Source organism: Anthonomus grandis, chromosome 13, assembly GCF_022605725.1.
Source record: "Anthonomus grandis grandis chromosome 13, icAntGran1.3, whole genome shotgun sequence".
NCBI classification, from domain to species: Eukaryota; Metazoa; Arthropoda; class Insecta; order Coleoptera; family Curculionidae; genus Anthonomus; species Anthonomus grandis.
In genome coordinates, this window is record NC_065558.1 from 13,752,160 (window position 1) to 13,779,396 (window position 27,237).

The 27,237-nt window shown below is 30.6% G+C and overlaps 1 protein-coding gene across 2 annotated transcripts in view; it reads right to left on the reverse strand.

The window, feature by feature from the left end:
* LOC126743598 (maternal protein tudor-like) overlaps positions 1–27,237 on the reverse strand; it is a 99,133-nt gene that overhangs the window by 7,731 nt on the left and 64,165 nt on the right. For both annotated transcript variants that reach the window (XM_050450765.1, XM_050450764.1), the window contains 6 exons: positions 26,963–27,206; positions 20,883–21,093; positions 13,453–13,783; positions 8,100–8,222; positions 7,928–8,048; positions 2,476–2,913 (listed from right to left, as the gene is read on the reverse strand). In XM_050450765.1, the coding sequence (XP_050306722.1) occupies positions 2,476–2,913; positions 7,928–8,048; positions 8,100–8,222; positions 13,453–13,783; positions 20,883–21,093; positions 26,963–27,206 (1,468 nt within the window). The remainder of the gene's footprint in view (positions 1–2,475; positions 2,914–7,927; positions 8,049–8,099; positions 8,223–13,452; positions 13,784–20,882; positions 21,094–26,962; positions 27,207–27,237) is intronic.

Genomic DNA, 27,237 nt, shown 5'->3' on the forward strand with positions numbered 1-27,237 from the left:
TCAACAATTATTGAAAAGAAGAAGAAAATAGACTTATTCACGTATTTAAAAGAAATATGAACTTAAATCTGTAACGATACCGTTCGATATATTTAATTTAATTTAAGTTCAATAAGTTTTAAATACAATAATTTACTTGAGGTATAATAGATTTTTTTATATACCTAGGAGCTGAGGTATAATCTATTAATCTCTGAGCTCGTTTCTTCTTTTCAATATCCTACCTAACTTTGTTATGAATATTATAATTAAAAAACGATAAAATACAACAAGAAGACCTACTATTTTTAAAAAATACCTAATTTGAACCAACGTTTCGGTAGTTATATCTACTACCGTTATCAAGGTAATTAAAGTAAAATTAAATTAAATTAAAAATAAAATATACTTATCTTTCAAATTTTTAGTAATCCAGTCTCATCAAAATTTCTTCCTAATTCGAAAATACTTTATATACTTTTTTATATGATTTGACGGTTTATTAATAGTTTGACAAACTATTTTGAAAGATAACAAAATTTTCAAAGGTTACTTTTTTAAAAATTAAAGGGGGGGGGTTACTTTTATTAGTTGTTTATTACTTTTTTAAATTAATCATTTTTTTTAATTATAATATTCATAACAAAGTTAGTTAGGATATTGAAAAGAAGAAACGAGCTCAGAGATTAATTGATTGAACCTTAGCTCCTAGGTATATAAAAAAATCTATTATACCTCAAGTAAATTATTGTATTTAAAACTTATTGAACTTAAATTAAATTAAATATATCGAACGGTATCGTTACAGATTTAAGTTCATATTTCTTTTAAATACGTGAATAAGTCTATTTTCTTCTTCTTTTCAATAATTGTTGAGCGTGTGAGATAAAAAATTTCTAAATTGATTTTTGCTATAAGTGACGTAATACCCAATATAATAAGTAACTCATTATGAATTCGTCACAACAATACAGATTCTACTAATCTAGTTACTAATTTTAAAACGAAGTTCAAATTTTCATTAATTAATGAAAAGACTGTTTTTAAATATGTAACAGAAATTAAATCAAATTTCAATGTTCTGATAATTTAAATGTTGAAATGCTCCGTTTATGTTGTCCTCTTATATTACCCTATGTGGTACATATCATAAACACTTGTTTTTTGGATTCTGTATTACCTGAAATATTAAAAACTTCTTTTGCAAAAATTTGAATACATATTCAGATGTAATATTATAGATATGTAATATTATATTAGTACAATTATTAAATGGTTCATCATGACTATTGGAATGGAAAGAACGGAATGTAGATTTTCGGATATATTTCTGTTATTACTGGACATAACCGCCTTTGTATTGAATACTGAAGGTATATTATAAGAATCATTAGCTTCATTTTGTACAAAGCAAGAGGCTGTTGGCCCAAAATGATTCCGAGTTATTTGAACTTGTACAAGATGATTCATGGGTATTTCCATCACTTTGAAAGCTGACATCGCCATAATTATTCAACATTTGTCTTGGCACATCTACTTTTCTACCAATTGTATTTTCTACATAATCTTTCGCTGCCGTTGAAGATTTCCAACCCCCGTGTTTTTTGACCGTTAATTAAGCACCCCCAGAATTGGCGAACATTGTAGCAGACGACCTCCGAAATGACTGTTCAATATAAAGGCTAAAATTAGATAAATTTCAGCAATTTAAAGACATTTTCCCAAATGCTTTATTATGCTTCTAGGTTGCATCATGCTCTTGTTTATTTTTTGTGAACCTGGAATAATATTGAAATAAAAATTTTTCAATCTTATTTTTTTTTAAATATATATATATATTTTTTGATAGTCGATAACACGCGTCTTTTCAAGAGTTACTACAACTGTGTCATTTGAAATAAAATTGTAATTCTTACATTTTTTGAAATTTGACTTTTTTCCTGACAAGTTATCGAATAAAAACTGTTTTATTCAGAGGTTTGCTCCTTTTTTTCACCCCTACGACTTTGATCCAATGAAGTAAAATGCAGCTCTAATTTTTCTGAAAATTTTAAACATAAGATCAAAGCTGTAGATCTTACGGTATAGCATCTATCTATCATGGAACTTCAGATTTAGTACGTGCAACAATATGACATTCTCAGACTACAGTTGACTGTACTGTACAATGCTGATAAAATGTGTAAATATTTATACAGATATTAAAAAACATTTTTTAACCTGGCAAAAAGTAAAGCAGCTGTTAGATCCTAGTATAATATGCTGGAAAATCAGAATAGAATGCATTAATTATTTTAAAACTCTGCGGTAAATAGTTCGTTCGCAAGCGTTAATAAAGGAAATCAAAAGTCGCGCAGTCGGTCTGACCCTGAGACGGAAAAAACTGGAAATAGCAATCTCGAATTGTGCAGCAGTTTGACAAGAAAGTGTGTTTTTTGAACATAAAAAATGCTTTAAAAAAAGTGCACTTTTGACTTTTTCTATATTAGCACCTACCTTCGGGATACAATTTCAAAAACATCTTATCCGACTCTTCGTCCCATTCCATGCCGGGCATCGGCTCCAAACTAACCGTATTCGGCAACGATTCTCCATTTATCGCCACGTTAAACTTGGTCAACGTTTCGAACTGTGTCAGCATACCGTCTTCAGTCTCGGGAAGGATTTTTGGCATGATATTTTCACCGTCAAGCAGCAATTCGACCACGGCCGTTTCTCCAGTGGTCACTTTTTTCATTTCGAAGATAGTTTGCCCATCGGCAGAGAGCGTCGAGAATTTCGCTTGAGCCTCCTTGCTCCAATATGGGATGCCTTCCGGTTTTTGTAGGCAACACTTTTGAGCTAGCGGCGGAGTTACCAAGAGGTCCTCTGGTAGTTGTCGGAGGCTGCTGCTAACGCACGAATTGCCATAATCGATAAATAAGAGTTCGATCCCTACAAAATTAAAAATAACGAGGATTAATATTGCAGATAGGAGGTAAAACGACGGTTACATAGGGTGCAATGAAAGCTGTATGTAGCTGTACTTATGGTCATTTTAACCGTAACCACGAGCTTCTGCTATTTATTTTCTAAATAACTTAAAACATCTATTTATTACAGCTACATTTGGAAGGATGTACATGTCATATTTTGCTATTCGAACTTTTCAATATGTACAGGGTGAGTTTTTCAAAGCGCGGAGTAGTATTATGCATTGATAATATTATTTATCGATGACGTGCTCCTGGACTATTATTTGGTTAAGCATTCTTCACATTTTAAAAATATTTTGACTATACAGAGTGCTCCGAAAAAGCAGGGCACTACAAAAGTTAATTTTTTTAAATGGAACACCCTGTATTGCAAAACATTTTTGAATTCTTTGCGTAATTACCAATCTTTTTTGATAATGGTTTAATATGCCAAAAACTAATAGTTTAGGAGATAAATCAAATTTTGTTAAAAATTTAGAATTTGCACGCATCTCTTTATTATTAAAATTTAGCACCTAAATTTTGAATACAGACTTAATTTTTATCATCAGAAGTAAAATAAAGTTACTTTGATATGCGTGCTATGTAAAATTATTCATTTTGTTATACAGGGTGTTTTTTTTGAAAGGCCAAACTTGCCCAACTTTAAATATAAAAATCTCTCTTATTTTAAATGAAACACCCTGTATATTTTCATGTCATCTAATAGCTTACTTAAGAGCCTATAAATTTTATTAATAATATTCTATCCCTATCTCTAATAGTTTTTGAAATATACTTATATTTCTTCATTTCGTGTTATTTTTTTCTTATAAAATGAAATAAATTTATGGACGTTTCTTTTTATTAAATTCACTTATTTTTATATAATAAAAGTTAATTTCTGTTCAACAAATGTTCAAAGATATGTCCTCCTTGTTCGATACAAATATTAATTCTTTTAATTATATTTTGTCGAACATGGTATAACATTCCTGGTGTTACGGTTTGACAGGCATCCCTAATTCTAATAATCATATCCTCCCTTGTAGTTGGTTTTGTTGCATAGACTTTCTCTTTGAGATAACCCCACAGAAAGAAATCTAGCGGCGTAAGATCGCAAGACCTTGGCGGCCATGCAACAAATCCTCCGCGACCAATCCATCTTTGAGGATATTCTTGATCCAAATATTCCCTTACTGCACGATGAAAATGGGGAGGCGCACCATCTTGTTGAAACCACATACTTTGCCGTTCCTGGAGATTGACTTCTTCTAATAATTCAGGCAATTGCTGCTGTAAAAATACTCGATATGAATGCCCATTCAAAGGTTCATTAAAAAAATATGGTCCAATTATACGGTTATTATGGATGCCGCACCATACATTAAGGGACCAATGATTCTGGTGCTGAACCTCACGTACCCAATGAGGGTTCTCTGTTGCATAATAGTGCATATTATGCCTATTGACAGCACCATTGCTTTTAAATGTCGCCTCGTCCGAATACATAATATAGTTAACAAAATTTGGATTAATTTCAATTTTGCGAAGTAACCATTCACAAAAAGTTACACGTAGCTGAAAATCTTGATTGTGAAGTTCTTGATGCAACTTAATGTGATATGGGTGGTATTTATATTTCCGTGTTGTCCGGTTTACCGTTGTCTGCGAAACATCAGAAAGTAAGGCTAACCTACGGCTACCAATGTGGGGATCCTCCTCAATTTGCAAAAGAATTTCAAGTTCTTTACCTTCATTTGCCACCCTATTAGCAACATTACCTTTTGGCAGATCCACGCTACCAGTCGTCATAAATCGGTCCATAACAACGCGAAAACTGCGGGAATCGGGTGTGCGCCGTTGAGGATATTTTTCTCTATATAGCCTTTGAGCTAGCAGACAATTTTTATTTGCTTCACCCAAAACAAAAATCATATCAATAAATTCATTTCTTGAATAATTCATTTTTAATATTGAAAACAAATATCTAAAAAACACTTTAAAACAAATCTAACTATTAATCTCTAATTAACTAATGTAACTGTCTTTTTGTTATTGAGATTTTTTCATTTGTTTCCACGGCGCCTTGATGGATACATAAAAAATACGAGGTGCTTCAAAACTTTAAGTCGGCATTGTCAGTTTTTACAGGAGAAAAACAGAAAAATCCATGATATCTCAAAAACTGTTAGATATAGAGATAGGACATTATTAATAAAATTTATAGGCTCTTAAGTAAGCTATTAAATGACATGAAAATATACAGGGTGTTTCGTTTAAAATAAGAGAGATTTTTATATTTAAAGTTGGGCAAGTTTGGCCTTTCAAAAAAAACACCCTGTATAAAAAAATGAATAATTTTACATAGCACGCATATCAAAGTAACTTTATTTTACTTCTGATGATAAAAATTAAGTCTGTATTCAAAATTTAGGTGCTAAATTTTAATATTAAAGAGATGCGTGCAAATTCTAAATTTTTAACAAAATTTGATTTATCTCCTAAACTATTAATTTTTGGCATATTAAACCATTATCAAAAAAGATTGGTAATTACGCAAAGAATTCAAAAATGTTTTGCAATACAGGGTGTTCCATTTAAAAAAATTAACTTTTGTAGTGCCCTGCTTTTTCGGAACACCCTGTATAGTCCAAAATATTTTTAAAATGTGAAGAATGCTTAACCAAATAATAGTCCAGGAGCACGTCATCGATAAATAATATCATCAATGCATAATACTACTCCGCGCTTTGAAAAACTCACCCTGTACAGGGTGGGCCAATTTAGACGTTTTCTTATGGGAAGTCATGTCCCTGTTAGAGATAAAAAAATTTTGACCTCCATTCTCCGGGCTCAAATTTTAAAAGAAGTTTATTGAAGCAAATGAAATTTTGCTATGGCAAACAGTTTGGCCGCTAGAGGGCGTTTCTGAAATTTGGTCATTTTCGTTTTTCGGCTATGGCTGCTGTGTTTTTAAAGATAAATGATTTCTGTAAAGACTTTCTTATAGCACTTTTAAGCGCTTAACATGCTCATGATATTTAAATTTATACAGGGTGCTTCATTATTAAAATTTTTTTTTTTTTTTTTTAAATGGAATGCATATTATTTTTTGCATTTTCTTGTAGCCCTTAAAATTCCCTTTTCTTTTTAAATATAAAATAAAAAATCCAGGTCCGTATTTAAAAAAAAAAGTTGTCGCATAAAAAATCTAAATACACTTTTTTAATCAGAATAAAATGCCGCAACTTTTTTCTAATGTAACCGCCCTCGTATCTTTTATAGGATAGGAGATAGCAATACTGTCCCTATGAAAAAGGAGACACCCTGTATATTTGTCATTACAGGTATTATTAGCTGAGCCGCCATGATAGGCGTGGGGTTGTTTTCAATTTCGCTTTTTATCTTTTAATTGATTAAATTGTGTTGGTTAAAATATTAATATTTTATATTGATTTTAATTGTATTTATATAGTCTTATAAGTTAGTAACAAAACAATAACATAACATTAATAAAATAATTTTGTAAATGCTTTATTATAAACTGGAATCAATTTTATAATCTTAGATAAAACTATTAAACGAGTTTAATGAAACAAAAATATTTTATTAGCGTGGGCCCTTTTTGAGTTACAGTATTTATAAATGCTTATAAGAGCAAGTTTAACGACAATAAAGTTTTTTTTTATGTTATATAGTACGCTATATGATAATTTAAAGCACATTGTGCTACTTGGGCATGATTTGCGAACATAATTTATATTATAGCCCTGGTAATCATCTTCAGGTAAGTTATATAGTACATATAAAGTATAATTTTGCACATTCAATGCATCGTAACTCAAGAACAGTAGATCGTAGAACGAAAATTCAATATTAGTTTTGTAGGTTTTCTACGTTTTTTCAAATTCCGCCGACAGTAAAAAGAAATGTACGTCGAAAAATCAGAAAAACGAATTTTTAGTGACTTTGACATCCTCTAATTTTTTTTCAATTGGTTGTAAAGCCTCACGTCTATGCAGTGAATCGTAGAGAATTGAATTGTCTACATTTTTTTGTAGAACTTACCGCTTAGCGCGAAAATCAAATCTAAAGATATTTTGAGTATTCCAAAAAACGGCAGGAGTGAGGATCCATTCTTTTTGATTTCAGGCTTTTCACATGAACCACAAACGATAGCCAAATTATGAAAACTTTAAGAGAATTTAAAGAAGAATTTAAGAGAACTCAGATTGAGTGACCTAGTATTTAATTTGGTTAAATTCGTCGAATTAAACATAAAAAATAAAATTAACAGTTTTTGTACAATTATGCTGAAGTGCAACGCCAGAGAAACTAGGAAATCAACGACAAGGGCATGAATCATAGATCATTAGGGCATTAGTATAAAATAATGACAAAAAAACAACAGATGGAAATAAGAACATACATTGTCGCGATAATTTTCTATAAAATAAGTGGTTGAATAGAGTTTCTCAGAGATGAACAAAAACACTATGATATAAAAGGTTATTTCCAAAATGAGTATAAAACATTAACAATAAATTTGTCATTAGTTGTCTAATAAGTGTTATGTATTTTTTAAATGGTCTGCAACATAACCAATGTGCGTTAAGAAAAATTTAATGATTGTGTTATTCTCTCCTACAGGCAACGTACTGATAAACAATGAAATTGAATTTGAAAGAATTCTTAACTGCAAATTACCGTAAAAATTACAGTAACTTTTAATATTTACTTTTTTTAACTGTTCTGTCACTAACAAAAACCATTCACTAGATTGTGTTATGATTTTTAATGAATGGTGATACCATATAAAGAGTCATTTAATTACCACATTTGCGTGCAAAGAAAATAGCTTTTTGCATTCCATGAAGTTACATTCTATTAATTTCATGTAATGCAAATATTTCTGATTTTTTTTGAACTTTTGAATTTTTTTTGAACATCGGCAATAAGCATCACTATAATCTAAATGCATTACATCTTACCGGCAATAGTGTTTGATAAAATTCTCGCCCTATACCACATTTCGTCGTCAACATATAGTGCGGCGCATAGGGTGCCCGGCGACATATCTTCTAGCTCCGGGAATTTTTCTGCACCAGAAAGCTATAAAATTAAAAATTAGAAGGAAAGAAACTTTTAAATTTAAAATCTTACTTGTTCGGCAATCCATTCCAATTCATCGATGCAATTCTCCATTTGCACCCAGAATTCCGAGGGCGAATTTAGGTTGCTTATAAAACATGTCGATTTACTTGTTTCGACCACTTCACAGGGCACCTAAAATATTTAGGCCATATTTATTTAATTTCACAGACATATAATACCACGTCTCTGACATGAAACAAGAATTATTTATGAGATGGAATGTATCAAAGAAATCTGATTTTTTAATAATATATATTGTCCTGAGGCTGCTAGAAATTTAATAGAGCAAATTTTTATCAATAATTGTTTTTATTAGAATTGTTTTATATAAGATACGGCTAAACAAGAATATTATAAATGGGTGAATAAAACTAACTTGTAAGACAAGTTGAGTAAATGACCTTCCCCCTCCCAATATAAGATTAACTGTTTAGCCCAAGAAAAAGAACATGACAAACATTGTATTTACACACGTAATATACAGGATGTCCCAGAGTTCACGGAGAGTAATGAAATTGCATATTCTGCATAAAATTCTGAGAGGAAAAGCCCTTTACCACATTTCTGTAAAATGGAAATTGCTGGAGTTCCCTCGGAAGTTACTATTAGGCTATTTTATTACTCTCTGCAAACTCTGGGCACCCTGTATAAGGATGTCCGATAACCACAATATTGGTCAAAGTAAAGCAACCTTTAAAAAGTCAAGTCAATTTTGACTTTAGAAAATTTTATTTAGCTTTTGCAAAAATAAATAAAAAAATCTTGTGTAATTCTTAAACTTAAGAACAGCTTAAGTTTATTTTTACTATAAATATTGTTTTCTATATAATCATTGTTATTTTTAATTACTTCCAGGCAACGGCTTTGCATTGCAGATGCGAAAGCCTGTAAATAATTTGAGGTTGCAAATTTTCCATGCTTATTTTACAGCTTCATAAAGTTCTAGTGCATTTCAATAGGATTTTGTATTTTCTTATCCAATATTTGCCATAAATTTTATATTGGATATAAATCCGAAAACTGCCATAGCCACATCAAAACCTTTATTTTTTCTTGTTTAAACCAAGCTTTCAAGTATTTGAAAGATATGATATTGCACATAATGCTTTAAAGGCATTCTGTATTTGGAATATAGTACCATGTATTCTTCTCAAATGTCTATTTAGATAAAGCGATCCTTAGCTGATCCTGAAAAACAGCCCCAAACTATAACGAAACCACCCCCAGCTTTATATATTTTATTATTTGCTTTACAGTAGGCACAGTGTACTTTGGATTAAGCGTTTGATTCTTCGATCTTCTAACAAACAAAATTCCATTATTATTAAATAAATTAAATTTCATGACTCCAAATGACTATTTTCCAATTATAGTCTGTCCAATTAGCATGAAGTCTTGCAAATTCCAGTCGGCCACGTCTTTTCTGAGAGCAATGGTTTTTAGCCGGTCGTCTAGCACGTACTCTAGCATCCAAAAATCTCTTTCAGTTCTTGACGATACTTTCACCCACTTTAATTCTTGAGAACATACGACCTTCCTTATGAAATTGCTGCACAATTCGGGGTATAATTGATTTATGAATACAAATCATCTCGCTATTTGTATTTTTTTAGATATTCACGAAAAAAGTCGACTACGCAACTTTTGAATTTTTTTTTGGTAATGCTTTTCACATTGTATCAGCATTGAATACATTCCTGGAAAGGTACAGGTGGTCATCTATATTTCATTACAGTAAAAGTTAAATATTAAATAATAATAATGGAGCAAATGATTTTTTTTTAAGTTGCTTTATATATTTATGATGAAACAATGTCCTGAATAGTATATTGATTGTTTCCTCACTCCACTATAGCAGAATTATAATTTTTTTAATGCGTTGGAAGATAATGGTTAGAAACTTTTAAAAAAAATGTATACTACTCGGTTACGATTTGAAGCTTTCATCACCAGATGTGGTCACCGACATAATACGAGAAATATTCAAACAAACCCTTTTTCCTCAGTATCTCAACACCGATCAACTTACACGCATCAGAGAGAATTCAAATGCTTTGAACATATAATAAGAAGGTATTTTATTTGCCATTCTATTTCCCCATAATTGCACAATTATTAACAGAGCTTATCTTGTATATTATTAATTAATAAATACTATAATGAGAGTTTGTTAGCTGGGCACAACTAAATATCACAGACGTCTGTACATAAATATCAATGTTCGACCTGTATCAAGGCATACTCAAGATACTTCAACGGAAAATACATATTTTGGAATGGATTTGTACCAGTTTTCTCCTAAGTAATACAAAAATATAAAAGTTTAAAGGTAATGATATAAAAATTAAAATATTGATAAGGTTAAAAGGTTTTATTTAAGTAGGTTTTTCAGTATTTTTTATCGTTTATAAAACTGGACCAATAAAAATGCCATGTAAAAGATGAACAAGTCGAAACGTCGACATTTCCGTTAAAAGTTTTGTGTTGATTTGTTTATTTGCCCTATCCAACAAACTCCCACGAGAAATTATTTAAATAGATTTTGAATACAGGGTAAGAAATATTATGAGCATTAAATCCGAAAAAACATACCTTCATATATCAGACCAAAAGAAAGAATTAAAACAGACGAGAGAATTTTTTCTCTATAAAATTCTTAAAAAATATTCGGCACCTGATAGGCTTAAAGTTCTATTTTAAGGTACTTTCTAGATCTTAGTAAAGTAATTGGGGTAAAAAATCAGTGTAAAAATATCAGTTAAACAAAGTTAAAAATAAATTAAAAAAGTAAAGAAGCTCACTTTGATCCTGATGATGATTTAGTTAAAAACAATTTCAATAATGAACTTAATTTAATCTCGAAGTACTGAAAAGAACATAAGTTAGTCATTAACCCCAAGAAAACTGACTATTTTCTAATAAAAATTCGCGTAAAAACATTAGATTAAAAGGAAATGCTAGGTTTAACTTTGAATGACTTTTTGAAGAGATCATGTCAGTATTCTTATACAGATCGGTGTTATTTATGATTTGAAATGTCTTAAAATACAATATTTATATAAATGCTTGATGTCTACTTTATTATATCGTTTATTTAAAACTTAAATTTCTGAATATTTTTATGATAAACTTTTACTCAGGAAATCAGGCTCATAGTCGAAAGCTCAAATGTAATACACCGACCATTCCGTCATCATCATTCAATGGCTCTGTTTACCCGGTCTCTTATGACAATGCAATTCATCTTTTCATTAAATCCTGTGTTTAGTGACAGTTTGTAAATGTTCAAAAAAAACTTGAAAATGTAAATTGTTTTTCTGATCAATTTAACATTATTTTATAATTGAGTCTAATCTACAGAGTGTCCTATAACTTAGATGGACAGAGACCAACGTTGAGTTAAAGTTTTAATTTTATTTTCATTATTTATTAATAGTTCATACAAAAAATTAAACATATCAGCACAAAATTTGGTAAAAGAGGGTTATTGGTGTCAAGAAATTCGAATTCATGTGTAAATCCTATACAACTTTTTTGTAGAGTATAAGGATTTTTCATAGATATCTTAAATTCTAATTTCTATCAATATTACTTAGGAAAGGTATACCTTTGTCAAATCGCACAAAACAACCATTTTTGAGAAAATTGAATTTTGAATTTTCACCGCTTCAATTTTTGATTTGGTTCAATTACTGAAAAGTATGGAAATAATGTGTCAAGCAGCATAGTCATGTGTTTTGTAAAGATATAATTAACTTAAATAATTAACTTAATTTAATTGTTAAATATGTCTTGAATACAGTACTGTATTACACAACAATATTATTTATTATAATGTGATTACATAGTAGAATATGGAACAAGAATAAAACGGTAATATCAACAGCAATGGACATTAATTTTTTTTTTGACAACAATTGCTCAAAACGGCCTCTGTTAACTTCAATACACTTAGCTACCCGTTTATTGAAAGACAACAAAATGTTGTTGATTGTTCCCGTAGCTCTTGCCGAGTAGTAATTATGTCTTGCTAAACAACTGGTTTCATGTATCCCCATATTGCAAAGTTGAGAGGGTTAGAATGGGTCCTTAAGGGAAAATTTGGCTCCCACGACCTATTTAGGATATGCTTGATCGAGATATTCCAACATCCTGCAGGAAAATTATGGGTCTCCGCAATTGCAATTGGAGTTCTTCCAAAATATCGATCAGCTTATTTCGATTTAAAAAATCTAAATAGAGTTCGCCGTTTAAATTCAGTGGTAACTCTGTTGGTCACAGAAAGTAATTATCAATAATATGACACTAAACATTTATTTTGAATTCGTGCCGGAAGTGGCCTTCTGTTTTCAAATGAGGGTTTTCATTATTCCAAGCATGTTTATTTCTGAAATAGAAAATTCCTCTTATAGTAAAAGTCGCTTTGTTACTGAACAAAATCTTATTTAGGAAAAATAGGTCGGCAGTTTGCTGGTTGTTGGAGCAACAAGTGAATTTAAGACTCTTCTGTAGATCGAGAGGTAGCGAACTTTTTAAATAAGCCGCATTAAAAATTGCAGATTTATTTATCTCGAAAGGGGTCGCTCTGAGCGACTCGACAAAAGTATACCTTTTAAGACTAATATAACTTTTTAGACTGACAAACTTAAATACACTGACGCAGAAAAAAATTGTGCATGTTTTATTACCTCACTATGTCGCTGACAGCACCCTCTAGAATGTACACAAAAATGATAATTGAATTCAAATTTATCGCCCACAAAAACCCCCTAGCACCAAATTTTGTGCTAATATGTTAGTTTTTAAAGGACTTAAAATAATAAAAATAAAATTGAAAGCATTATTTTAAGGTACGCAAATTTTTACAAAAAACTTGTATAAAGATCATATGGGTAATATTCAAATTTAAAATAAACTTCGTCTTCAAGGTCACAGTTTTTCGGTAAATTTAGATATATCCCAGAGAACTTTTGTCTAAAGCATTTTACTTCATTCAAAAAATATTGTTTTCCATACAAGAAATTATCTAAAGTTTAAAAACCAGTTTTATGGTCGGTGGGATTAGACGAACGTTTTTGTCTAAAACTTGCTTTTGTATCAACTGAAATAATAGATTAAAATTGGACACCATGTATATAGTCATTAGAGACCATCTAGTAACATAATCTTTATTTTTTTAAATAGAACTCTATATTTATAATAAACTCTTGTATTTACACTTGCTCAAATTCTATTTTGGAAATGTTGTTATCTCTTGAACCGTATTTCAAATTAGGATTTCAAACTTATAAAAACTTTTAGGTTTGATACAAGATAAATAAACGCTCACCTATAAATTGGTTTTAACATAAATTTTACTTACCGCCAAGTTTTGAGCCAACAAACCCTCCTTAACGTTCACCCCATTCGAATACAACTCTACAATATTCGTCTTTTCGTCTTGAATAATGAATTCAGCACTCAGATTTTCCTGGTTACCCAGCAATACCTGGAAGGATTCGATTGCCTCTTGACTCCACTCGTCTTCTAACGCTTTTAATTTGAGGCTGCATCTAGTAGCGTAAACCGCCAAGGATAATAAGTTTGTCGGCAGTGTTTTAATTTGGGCGGTTTTGTTATTTATAACGTCCGTATTGCCGTAATCTACGAACCGGACGGTAGTGATGTCTTCGTCTGCGTCTAAGACTTCGGCTCTAAAAAGGAATATTTAAAATTAATTATTAATTATTTAATTTCAAAGGCAATTAAATAATTAATAATTAATTTTGAAATATTATAGTTAAATAATTTTGTTTATAGAAAATTTGGATCTTTAATATTGTGATATTTTGGTTCTTACAGAAACGTTTAATATTAAAGATACCGATGGCTATCATAATCCTGGTTACAACCTATTTTACAATGAAGGAAATTATTATAAAAATAAAGGTGTTGTAGTATATATAAGGGGTAATATTGACATTTTCACTTTTTTAACACATAAACTGCCAATTTCTGGAGCAACCCTTAGCCGATTTGTTTTTTCCATTGATCGTATTATTTCTGGTCTCACTTCGGCGTATAAACCGCCTCCAATTCCAATAAATTCTTTTATTGACGAGTTAGAAAACTTTTTGTAACGAATGTAGGAGAATATGGTGACATTTTTACTGGGGACATTAACCCAAACTTAACAAAAGGGATAAGACATATATCATCACTAAATTCGTTTGAATAACAATTTAATGGTATTCCCAACTAGAGTGACAAATGAAACCGAAATCTGCAATAATTTTTTTCTGCAAAATGTGAGGGTGATCAGCTGAGTTATTTATCCTAAATACACACATAACAGATCACTCTCTGATCATGCTACAAATTGAGTCCCAATTCACTCAACTGAAACTTACAAAAGATCATTTTCTTATCAAATTTCAAAAATTATAAATAGCTGCCAAACTAATACCGAAAACATTTTTAGCTTATATTCTTTAAAAAAATACATTTTTAAGAAATTACTGCAGGAACAATAAAGCATAATTTAGTGGTTGTTTCGTTCGTTTCTTTTTTTTTTTATTTTGTACTTTCTTTTCTCTATTCCGATGATGATAACAAAAACAATTAATGCAATAGACTATATATTATGACATACATACATATAACAGAAGACTGTATCTTTTGCTTTGTGATGTGTTTTGTTTGTGGGGTTGAATTTGTTTCTTTTTCCTTGTGTAGGCATATATGCTGTCACATTTTGTTTTTTTGCTAGTTGATGTACTCTTTATAAATTATAGCGTTTATATTATTCCTATTTTGAAACTTAGTATAGTATAGATAATTAGGTTAGATGGAAGAACAGGCATTTAGATATCTGAATCTTTGTGCGCTGAATCTCGCCTTTAAACTATTAACCTTGTAATTATTGTATTTTTTTTTCCTAAATAAAAAGACCTTTATTATTATTATTATTATTATTATTAATAATTAAGGCTAATTCGCAAAACACAAAAAATACGTATCAAATAATAGATTATGACAAATTCCGTAATTTAGTAAGATTGGGCTGACACCATGGAAACAAGAGATGTAGACCTGGCGACTCACAAATTCACCACAAAGTTTATAGATATTCTGAACTCGTGTAAAATTGAAAGACCTAACAAACATAAGGCAAGAAAGATAAAAGAATGGATATCTATTGAGCTAATAATTGCAATCTGTAAGAGGGACAAACTAAAAACGAAATTGGCTAAAAACTTTAAAGTTTAGAAATTACAGTATTGGCCATAATAGTTGGAACTTTTGAAAAGTTATTATGTTTTGTGTGCCTTTTAATTAGCATTTTATTTTTTTTTATAAAGTTGTTGTACACGAAAAACTAGTGTTAATTAATTTAAAGGTTGAAAAAAATTCAGCACCAGTAGCAGTTCAGAATAAAAAATTTAAAAAAGCTGGACAAAATACTTGGAACTAAATGATTTTTATTCAAAAACGACATAAAACATAACTTATTGAAACCATAATATTATAATTAATATTTGGTATGGTAACCCTTAGCATTAATTACTGCATGCATTCTTCTGGGCGTTGATTCAATCAAATTTTCAATTATTTGTCTGTCAATGTGAGTCCAGGCTTCAACAAGCTTATGAAATAGTTCATCAGCATTTTTGACTGTTCCAGATGCCCGAATTTTGCGATCCAGATGTTCCCATAAATTTTCAATCGGGTTTAAGTCTGGACTCTGGGCCGGCCACTTTAAAACTGTGATCTTTTCTTGGTCCAAACATTCTTTTACCAATTTTGACGAATGTTTTGGATCGTTATCATGCTGGAATACAAAATTTACTGGCATAGACTCAAATGTGTAAGGCTCCATTATATTTCGAAAAATATCCCGATACATAAATGCATCCATTTTCCCCACAATTTTATGTATTGGCCCAGTACCATACCAAGAAAAGCATCCCCATACTATCACATTACCACCTCCATGTTTAACCGTAGGTCGGATAAACTTTTTCTTGAGTCTTTCACCTTTCGGTCGTCTTACATGAAGTATTCCATCACTGGAAAACAGATTGAACTTAGATTCGTCACTGAATAGCACTTTTTTCCAATCTTGTACAGTCCAGTTAAGATGATCCATTGCAAATTGTAGACGTAACTTGACATTTTTCTTCCGCAGCAAAGGTTTTTAGCAGGTCTGTAGCTGTTAAGTCTACCAGAACCCAATCTCCTTCTTACCGTTCTTGCAGAGATAATGGAAGGCTCACCTTCATTTAATTTTTGTAAAATTTTGGAGGATGACAAAAATGGGTCATTCTGGGAAATATTTAAAATTCGCCTATCTACACAGGCAGTCGTGGCTTAAGGTCTTCCAGTACTTTTACATGGTCCACATTTCCAAATATACAATATTTCTTAATTATCCGTGACACGGTGTTCTTAGGAACGTTTGGTCTTTGAGCAATATTACGCTGCCTAACACCCTGATTGTAAAAATCTTAAATTCTTAAGCGAATGTCGGTGGAATAGGCCTTGCCTTTTTCCATGATAACACAAAATAAAATAAATAAAAAGAACCCACTTGCACACTGGTATGTCAAAGACTGCCTGTAAAATACATCTTTTATAAAAAGTTCCAAGCATTTTGTCCAACACAAAAATTTAAAGTATTTCTTATTGTCTGAAACAAGATAAGGTTGAAATTCTGGTATGCTTTTTTGTTTACTTATAAATATGTTTATTGATTGGATGTACAAAAATAAAATAAAATTTAAAACATTGGAAAAATTTTAAATTTTTAAAAGTTCCAACTTTTATGGCCAATACTGTACTTGAATGATTTAATAAAAAAAACCAAATTTTGAATATTATAAGAACCAAAGTCCGCAAAATAGTAAAAATATAAAAAAATCTATCAAATCACAAAGGATGTGGCAAACGCGAAGGCAGACAGGAAGATTAAGGCAAGCATAGTAAATACCAATGGCAAGAAATTAACATCAGAGAAAGATATGACCAACAATTGCAATAATTACTTCATAAATATTGGAAATAAAATGAAAGAAAAGATAAAGCCCTCTAAAAAAGACACTGTTGTTCTACGACTGTTGTTCATTGACATCCTAGAACCATTAAATAATTCAATATTTTTAACACCTGGTAAACACAAATGAAATAATTAAACATATTTCGACACTAAAGTGTAGTGCTGCATCAAGAATAGATCAAATTCCAACCCAAGCCATAAGACAAATAACTAGCAATGCCTTTGAGCCATATTGTAAACCTTAATTTTACAAAATATTTCAAACAGTCGATTGTCACGCCAATACATAAGAAAGGTCCCACTGCAAAAGTTGAGAATTATCGCTCAATCAGCCTAATAAATAATTTTTTTAAACTTTTAGAAAAATGCACTAAAGATTGTTTAAAAACTCTTTTGAATTCACTTGCGAGTTTTATCAAATAATCAATTTGGCTTTTGAGAGGGTATCAGTACAGGGTGTCCAAATTTGGACACTTTTGTTGGTTATCTCGGTCGTTATAGAAGATAGAGCCATGCGGTTTTCGCATTACTGTGCTACTTTTTTATAAAACGAAATATGCAATTGTCAAAAATTTGACAATTTTTTTTTATTTTTTTTTTTAATCTACTTGAATCTACAAAGTGATTTTTAAAATTTTGGATTTTGGAATCCCCCTTGTTAATCTCCGTTATTGTTTAACATTTTAAACAAGTAAAAAAATTATTACGAATTTATAATCTGTTTTGCTGTAATAATTTTGGGTTTTTAGATGAAAAAAATGCGTGCATCTCAAACAGAACGACATATAATTAAAAACTATGAGAAACATGCAGTCTCCATCCATGTCTATGTTTATTCTAAATATAGATCCCTCAATCTTTTTTGTGAAAGAACAGGAACTAATTTAAAAATCCTAACAGGTTTGGGATATAGCAGTGTCAATCATTAGGGGGTCACTAAAGGGAATTGATAGTGAACGAAAAAGGAGACAAGGGCAACACAGAAAGGATCTGAAAATTAATACATCGTACTTATCAGGGTTTGAGTTTATGTCAAAAGTTATCACAAAGTGATATCAGTATGTTCGAGTGACATAGAAAGAGAAATCTGACACATTCATTCACCAGCGCTTGTATTAGTCTTGGGAGAAAATTGTTATTTAAATTGGGTTAAAATCAACGAATAAAATCATGACATAATAGAAAGACCTATGTAGACAATTTACGGCGTTAAAACAGTTAAATCATAATAGTCGCAAAGTCAGGCCACCATCTTAATATTGTATTTATGAGAAAAGATTTATCTCTTTTTCATGTACTATCGTGCCGAAAAAAAACTGGGATAACAAAATCTCCTAAATCTCTTGGTCTATTAGAATAATATATTTTGATGTCAAAGTTAATTTAATTTTGTGACAGCCGCGTCAACAAAATTGTTCTTGATGTTCAAAATGCCTGCATTATCTCCTCAACAAAAAAGCGATAATATACACTCGTCTGATAGATGGAGTTCCTATAAGAAGAATCGCAGAAGAAATGGTAAAAGTCATTACATCACATTACATTAGTAAAAATACCGTTTCCTTAGCTAAGGCAAAACTGCAGAATATAGAGCTATTGTAAGAAATCCAGGTTCTGGTCGACCAAAAATTTCGAACGACATTCAAGATAGAGAGTTAGTTGGCTTTCTAAGAAACAATTCGTTTGAAACAGCAATAAAGGCGAAAGAAGACACGAATTTTCCAGGTTCTGCTAATACAGCTCGTAGTAGGATAAGAAATTCGAAAATTAAAAGTTGCTGTGCAACAAATAAAATATTTTTGACTGAAGCAATCAAATAGGGAAGATTAGAATTGCCCATCAATATGCACACCAAAACAACGTATACGTAATATTTTCGGATGAAAAAACCTTTCAATTGTGCAATAATGGCAAAATCCGCGTTTACAGGCCTTCTAATACCAGATGTGATGAAAGATATACACATAAGACTAATCAAAGTGGACGTTTTAGTATAAACGTTTCCTGGATTAGTTTTAGAGGGCCAGGCGTTTATCAAATAGTGCAGGGAAGGCTTAATGCCTTAGGATATTGCAATATCCTGAACAATGTTATGATGCCGTCGGTTGGTGTAGTCTATTTGCAAGATGTTATCTTCGAACATGATATAGCGTATAGTTCAAAACTATCTAGACGAAAGACGAATTTAAGTTTTACGCTGGCCCTTGAAAAGCCCTGATATCAACCCAATTGAAAACGTTTGGGGTAAAATGGCAAAATATATGTATAAAGATACCTTTAGGCCTAGAAATCAGAATGAATTACGCCTAAAGATAGATGACGCATGGGACCAAATAACCGAAGAATATACCAGAAACTTAATTTTAAGTATGCCACGACGTTTGCAAGCTGTAATTGATAACGATGGTGCGCTTACTAAGTATTAATAATTTTTTATTCCATATTATCAAAAAAGATATTAGTTAGTTTTGGATTATTTATAAAATGTGTTCCAAATAAAAATAAATATCGAAAAATAAAAATGTTTTGTTTCAATATTATTATTTAAATATGTAATTATTAAGACTCCAAAAATTCATAATGCGTAAATATGCATACCATACCCAAGGAATGCGATTTACTATAATAGACTAGGAGACAATTCCCTACCTAAAATTTAATGTCCCAGTTTTTTTTCGGCACGATGGTACATCAGGTTAACATTTTGGAAGTCCAGTAAATTAAAAAAAATAAACCAAAATTGGGTGTTTAAAAATATGAGAGAATAGATCATTTAATAGTTTTCTGATATTGACAAAGATGAACTTAGACGCCAAAATGGTGACTTTTGACAGAACTTTTACTACTGAGCAGGACTTTTATGTAGAATGAGAAAATTAATTTGGTCGTAAAGAAGTTTCATAGATTGCATCTTTAAGGACTGATGGATTGGTGCGCTGATTGGTGAATGAGATCTTTTCTGCCTTTTTGTTTCCTTTTTCACGATCAATTTCTTTTAGGGTCTCCCTTATGATGAACACTATTGTGTCCGCAACATGTTGGCATTTTGAACTAGTTCCTGTTCTTTCACAAAAGGAATACAGAACTATATTCAGAATAAACGAGGCGAGAGAGACTGTATGTTTTTCATTTTGTCTTAACTTACAACTCCACTGCAAGTATGGACTACTTCTTCAGAATATTAAAAAAAAAACTTTAAACGTCTAAATTAATAACATTTTCATATGCCATGCAAATCTAACACATTGATATTCAATCTTTGGAGGTAGTTACATAACTAAATAACTAAGTTTTAAAAGTTTGACTCAATTTGGTTTTTATGAATGACACTCTTATGTGAATGAACTTTGGTATGTTGCATAAATGTTTATTTTTTGGGACATATGCACTTGTTTTCTGTCATCTCCGATTTAAGACGAAAGTGATTTCGTTTTTAAATTTTAAATGGAAACCCCGGTATAATTTTACATATTTCGATAGAAAATTTATAAAAACAATTATACTCCACTTCTAAATGCGTGTTTAAAAAAAATTATGTTTTTAATTTCGAAGGAAACACTCTATCACAACTGGACTTTACATTTTTATTCATATACTTGGAAGGCCTGGTTGGCCATCTATTTAAAATAACCTGTAAACATAATTAGTTAAATAAAGATCCTGTGGCAAGTCAAAACGATTTAATTAAAAAAAAAACTCATAAAAATAGAAGATAAATTAAAAACCCTTTAGATGAAAAAAATAATAAAAATGCTCACCTGTACCACTGCTGATCGACACTAAATTGAGCAGCACACAAGACCCCCACGGTTATATTCTCTAAAACCGATAACTCTTCAGCGATTTCTTGTAAATTCTGTTGCAAGTCGTTCAGTGCAACCGTTGATTCTGCTAATTGAATATAGAACTCCGTCGGACTGTCCACATGACTCACATAAATTGCGGTGCCTTTCGATGGGATTACAGGTTCTTTAAGTCGAAAGAGAAGGTGAAAGACGTTCCCAAATTTCGATCAAATAAAATCTTAACTACCCAAGCAACACTGAGTCGCGCAATACACGTTAAAAATGATGTAGTACTATGCGTCGCGTTGACATATACGTAAAACGCTTTATAAACTTTAAAATGTCTGCAACTTCAACGTATATATACAGGTTTTTATATTCCCTTTATAAACGTATTTTATAATCCCTTTATAAACATATTTATACATATGTATGAAACATGTATTAAATGTTATGTTATTTATAAACTAATATGTATATCAAAAAAAAATTATAAATTTTACTCTTCTATATAAATTGTAACTATATTGGTGACCAGAATTTTAAATATATATATATATATATATATATATATATATATATATATATATATATTATTATTTCATCAATATAAGAGAGAATGATTTATGAATTGATTGAATAAATAATAAATGTCAAAAGTTTTGATGGTTTTTGGAAAATTTGAAACGATATCAAAAATGTAGTGTTGTTATTTTTTACCCAATTTTTCAAGAACTACAAAGAGTTTGAAATTTTTTTAAATCATTTTAATAGTGGCCCCCAATTTCGCAAAATAATTCTATTTTAATCATTGATCTAGAACTCTAGACACACTTTTTAGAGGGTGTATTTATTATTTTGATAAATAAAATTAAAAATTGCTAAAATTTAAAAAATAAAAACTTTTGTTTATAAAAATAAATAGAACATTTATTTTTTTTTTAAAGGAGACATATTTTCTATGTCCAAAGAACCCCACAAGAGTTTTATGGAGAATAAAACAAAATTCTGCAACATTGAGAGAAGCTAATCGATTGACACTGTATCTTTTACAAATTTTGAAATCCCATTAGTAAGTCTATTTACGTTATTACACATATTTACGTTAAGGATCTAGATACTATACAGAATACTACAAACAAACCAAACATTCAAAATAATTTTCCGAGCCTCTTGCACATAATAAACATACATGCATACATAACATGCATATTTTAAATTCATTTAAAAATAAATAAAGATTTGTTATTTAACGCTTACTCTCAATTGCTAGTAAAAACAAGGTAACCAATTCTAAGACCACATTGACGAAGGAAAAATGACTTAGTTCGTAATTAAGTTAGTTCTTAACGAATATTAGGACAGAGTAATAATACCGTATCTAAAAAACACCTTCTAGAAGAAGGCATTTAAATTCCGATGCTAAAGAAATAATAAAAAAGAGATTTTAACTCTAACGAGGTTGCAGCCAAGACGTGTTCTTTGACAAAACCATCTTTGTCTAGAGTTAAGGATATATCGGGTATTCCCATATTTCTAGAAGAAAACAAAGCGACTCCGGCTCCTTAAAATATGTGGATGAGAATGATTTTGATCCATTAAGAAGAAAAGTTTATCAGATATATGAAGAACAATCAATACCTACTGTGGTTATCCTAAGAAAAAGACTAATCAAAGATGAAAAAATGTATATGTAGCATATCTAGCTTAAGAAACATTTTGCTTAAAATGGGTTTTAAGTAAGACGACTAATAAACGCTAAACAATAATAGAGTCTCAACGATTGCGGGAATGGCGTGATAAATATTTAACGGCTATAAGACATTATAGGGATGACAATCGACAAATAATTTACCTTGACGAAACTTGGTTCGACACTCATGATACTGCACAAAAAGCATGAAGTGACTCCTCAAAAAAATGTAACACCAACGCACCCTCAATTAAAGCGAAGAGGAAAACAATAATACATGCAGGCTCAGAAAGTGGCTTCGTTCCAAACTGTCTACTACTTTCAGCTAAAAATATTGCACATCCTTCCCTGGATTACCACCAAGACAGTGGCTCACAAGTTTCAAAATTGGTTTGAATATCGGCTTCTTAAAAATATTCCAAAAAATTGTGTTATTGTGATGAATAATGCTAGTTAATAGTCGTCAAGTTATCTTGTTCTAATAGTACTAAAGCAAAAATTCAAAATTTTATGATAGACAATAACATATATTTTGAAGAGACGTACAAAAAACAAGATTTTAGAAGTACTAACAGCTTTTGAAATAAATAAAGAGTATGTGTGTGATAAACTCGCAATGGAAAATAGGCATACAGTATTGCGTCTACCTCCATATTATTGTTTTTAATCCGCTTGAACTCATATAGCATCAAGTAAAACCAAATATTCGGTGAAATAATGCTTCCCAACATTAAATGCATTTATAGTAGAACTAATAAAGATTGTAGTAAATAATATTACAAGCGATAGTTAGAAAACGCCATAGAACATGTTTTAAAAGTAGAAAATTCTTACCCGTCTATAAATGCCAATGTTCAGCCCTTAATAATAAGTTTAGACAATGATAGTGACAGTGAAACAGAATTAAATTTAGAGTAAGGCAGAATAAGTTATTAAACAGTGTTTGAATTTTTAAGAATTTTGTATTCTATAATATGCTCCTATTTTATTACTAATTTTATTTACGCTTATATACTTTTATAAATAAATATTATTTAACTATCTTGTTTCACTAGTTTTACCTTACCTTGGAGAAGAAAATAAGTAATACTATTAAAATATTAATACATAAATTTGTGCATTTTATAATATTCCTTATTAATATTTTCTAATAAAATTATAATTCTTTTATTTTCTAATAAAATTATAATTATTCTACTTTCTATTTAATTAATAAGTTTCATTTAGAATCATTTTCAAGCCGACCCTGTTCCCTTTATCACCTCTTAAAAACGTTGGACCTTGCACAATGGGACTTAATGGTCTAATTGATTTGTGGTAGTAGGAGTCAACAGTATATCTTTGAGTGAACTATATTGATAAACATCCACATGGCGTGGCGTCTCTTTTATAAATATAACTACCTGTCCTATCCTGTTGCAAACAAGAGTAAGCTGATTGGTTAGACCAGATCATGTGACAATATTTTCCAGTGTCAAATATACAGTGGTGGCCAACTAATTAGAAACAGTGTGAATAAATTAATAAAAATCATAAATCTTTTGTAAATAAGATTGTTTATTCTTAAATTTCTCGCCCATTGTCGTAACTAACATTTACCTTTAATATTACCATAAATTTAGTGGATTTGTCTTCGCATATATACTTTTAAAAAAAGTTAAATTTTTATACAAATATTGAATTGGACAATTAATTAGAAACCAAAAAATTATCAATTTAAAAAAACAAAATAAGAACTCTAAACCCTAAATAAATCAATACTTTGTAGCAAATCCCTTATTTTCAATGACAGCTCTACATCTCCTGGGCATTGACTCCACCAGATGTTGACATCTCGCTAGTGGTATCGATTTCCACGCTTCTGCTTCTTCTGCTTCTTCCGCCAGATCTTTAAGGTTTTTAATATTTTTATGTTCTAAAAGTTTTTTCAGGTCTCTCCGAAGATTCTCAATGGGATTGAGATCCGGACTACATGAGGGCCAATCAAGTACATCAACATGGTTATCGTCAAACCATTTTTTTACAGACTTAGCCGTGTGCTTGGGATCATTGTCTTGTTGCAAAACCCAAGACACCGGCAAAGTTTCATCAGCAAACGGCAACATGTGGTTCTCCATAATATCTTTATATTTTTCTTGGTCAAGAATACCGTCAATTTTCACTAATGGACCAACACCACGCCACGAAAAACGTCCCCATAATTTTATATTTCCACCTCCATGTTTGACTGTGCTGGTTGTATACTTCGAATTATTTTCCGCACCCCTTGGTCTTCTCACAAATATTCTACCATCACTACCAATGCCATTTATTTTTGTCTCATCAGACCATAGTACTTTTTTTTACTCTTTTATAGTCCAGTTAATATGGTCCTTAGCAAATTTTAATCTAGCCTGGCGATTTTTCTTCTTTAGCAGTGGTTTCTTGCGGGATACTCGTCCAAATAGGTTGGCCTCATTAAGTCGTCGTCTTATAGTTCGTGATGAGATCGCGATAGCTGGAGAAAGTTCTTCTTTAATCTGGTTGGAGGTTAAAAATGGAATCATTTTAGCCATTCGAACAATACTCGGGTGCCTGGGAAAAAAGTTGTATGTCAAAAATAGCGAATTTGAGTAATTCGCACTTGAAGTGTTATTTTGGGCTGTGACTACAATTTTAAACATATATTTTTTTTTTGCTTAGAATTAAGTAGAATAAAAGGAGCATTTTTATTGTAAAGTAATTAAACTTTTCTAGTGTTTGGTATAAAATAGTATTTACATTTTTTTTTGACTTACAACATTTAGATTTCTTAAAATTTTGACATAACTCTTTTTACACAATAAAAAAAAACAAAGGATTGGAAATATTATTTTAATTAACTAATGTACCAACAAAAGCATTTAAGGTAAGTAAAACTATTTAAGTCGTCCTCCAATATTTAATAAATTTTAAAAAACAAAACATATGTTTGACTTAAATCCCTTTTCACGCGTGATTGCAAAAAAACTAAAATGCATTTGTAGTATGTCTGACATAGAGCATTTTACATGATAAAAGTGTAACTTATCTCGTTAGACACATTGAAAATAATGGACTTACGCGTGTGTAATGACTTAGTTCGTTATTCCCATACGTAAAGGAGGGTTTTTAAATTCGGCTTCTGACATAAACCAGTTTTGACAAAAAAAAGACATAACACCTTTTTCACATGCACCCGCGAATAGTTTCATCAGTTCAGTGGCTGGTTTTTTTTAGATCTTCTTTTGCGTGGAATATTTTGATACGTTTTATGTTCTTTTATGTGTTTGAGTGCATAGAAAACCATTTTTTTTGAACATTTTAGGTGGTCAGCTATTTTACTGTAATTCCAACCTCTTTCCCTTAGCGTAAAAATTATTTTACGCATTGACGGATCACAATTTTTGTTTCTACCCATTTTAAACTGTGGAAGACACAAAGACAAGGCTTGTAGATACAAAAAACATAAATTGTAACCAGTACAAAGGTTTGAAATGAACTATACGCAAGTTTATTTTCGTCGTTTCTAAGTAGATGGCCAACTGTGTTATCTATAAAGTTTGTTTATATTCTGCATTCCTTACAAATTTCTTAGTGGAATGTCTATAAATAAATTACATATTGCTGTTGTGCTGAACAATTAAAATTTTACAACAAGTTGGTTTTAATTTATTTTAAAGAACTGAAACATTGAATAAAGTATTTTTTTTTAAATCGTTTCTAATTAGTTGGCCACCAGTGTACGTCTAATACAGGCATATTCTAATCCTTTTAGACACCACTTATTAAAACTAAAAAGGTCGAGCCTTAATGGACTACATTAGTATTTTATTTACCATCCTATAATGGCAAAGGAAAGCTTAAAAATATTATGAACTCACTAATGTGATCAAATGAAAGATCTGATTATGTTATAAGAATTTTTAGTGTGGAGTATCAATGGGTATACAATATACTATTGATCGATGCTCATATAATAAGGTTTTAAAGTCAAACCAGTCACAAAATTTATCATTGAAATTAACGTATAGAGCCAAAACGGATTAATATAAACCTTAATTAATATAATATGTTTCAAATAAACGTTATAAACCGTATATTTATGGTAATTATAATAAACGTATATGGTAAAAAAACCTGGGAAAAATCGTATATGTAATATATTATATGTTTCTTAAAAACACTAATATGAAAACCATATATTATTTATACGAATGAAATGTTATACTATTTTTATACGTAAAATGTATTTAATTAACGTATATATTACCAATCCATGTTGCTTGGGTAGATACTTATTTATTTATAAAATATAATTTTTCTATACACCAAAACTTAATTTCAAGATTAAACAAATTACCTGGTATGACTTCTGGTTCAGCGGCAACAGGTTCAACAACTTCGTTAATTACTTCCCCAGTTTCTTTAGGCATTAAACAAGCTGATTCCAATGTAGCTTCCTCAGCTACGCAAGCAACGTCTGCCTCTTGAGTATATTGAGCACAATCTTGCACGGTACCTTCCCAACCACTTTCGCCAAAGTAAATATATACTAAGATATTTTTTTCCAGGTAAGACAGCGCTGATCCGTCCAAAATGTTTATCTGGAAAACCAATGTAATCAAGATCAATTTT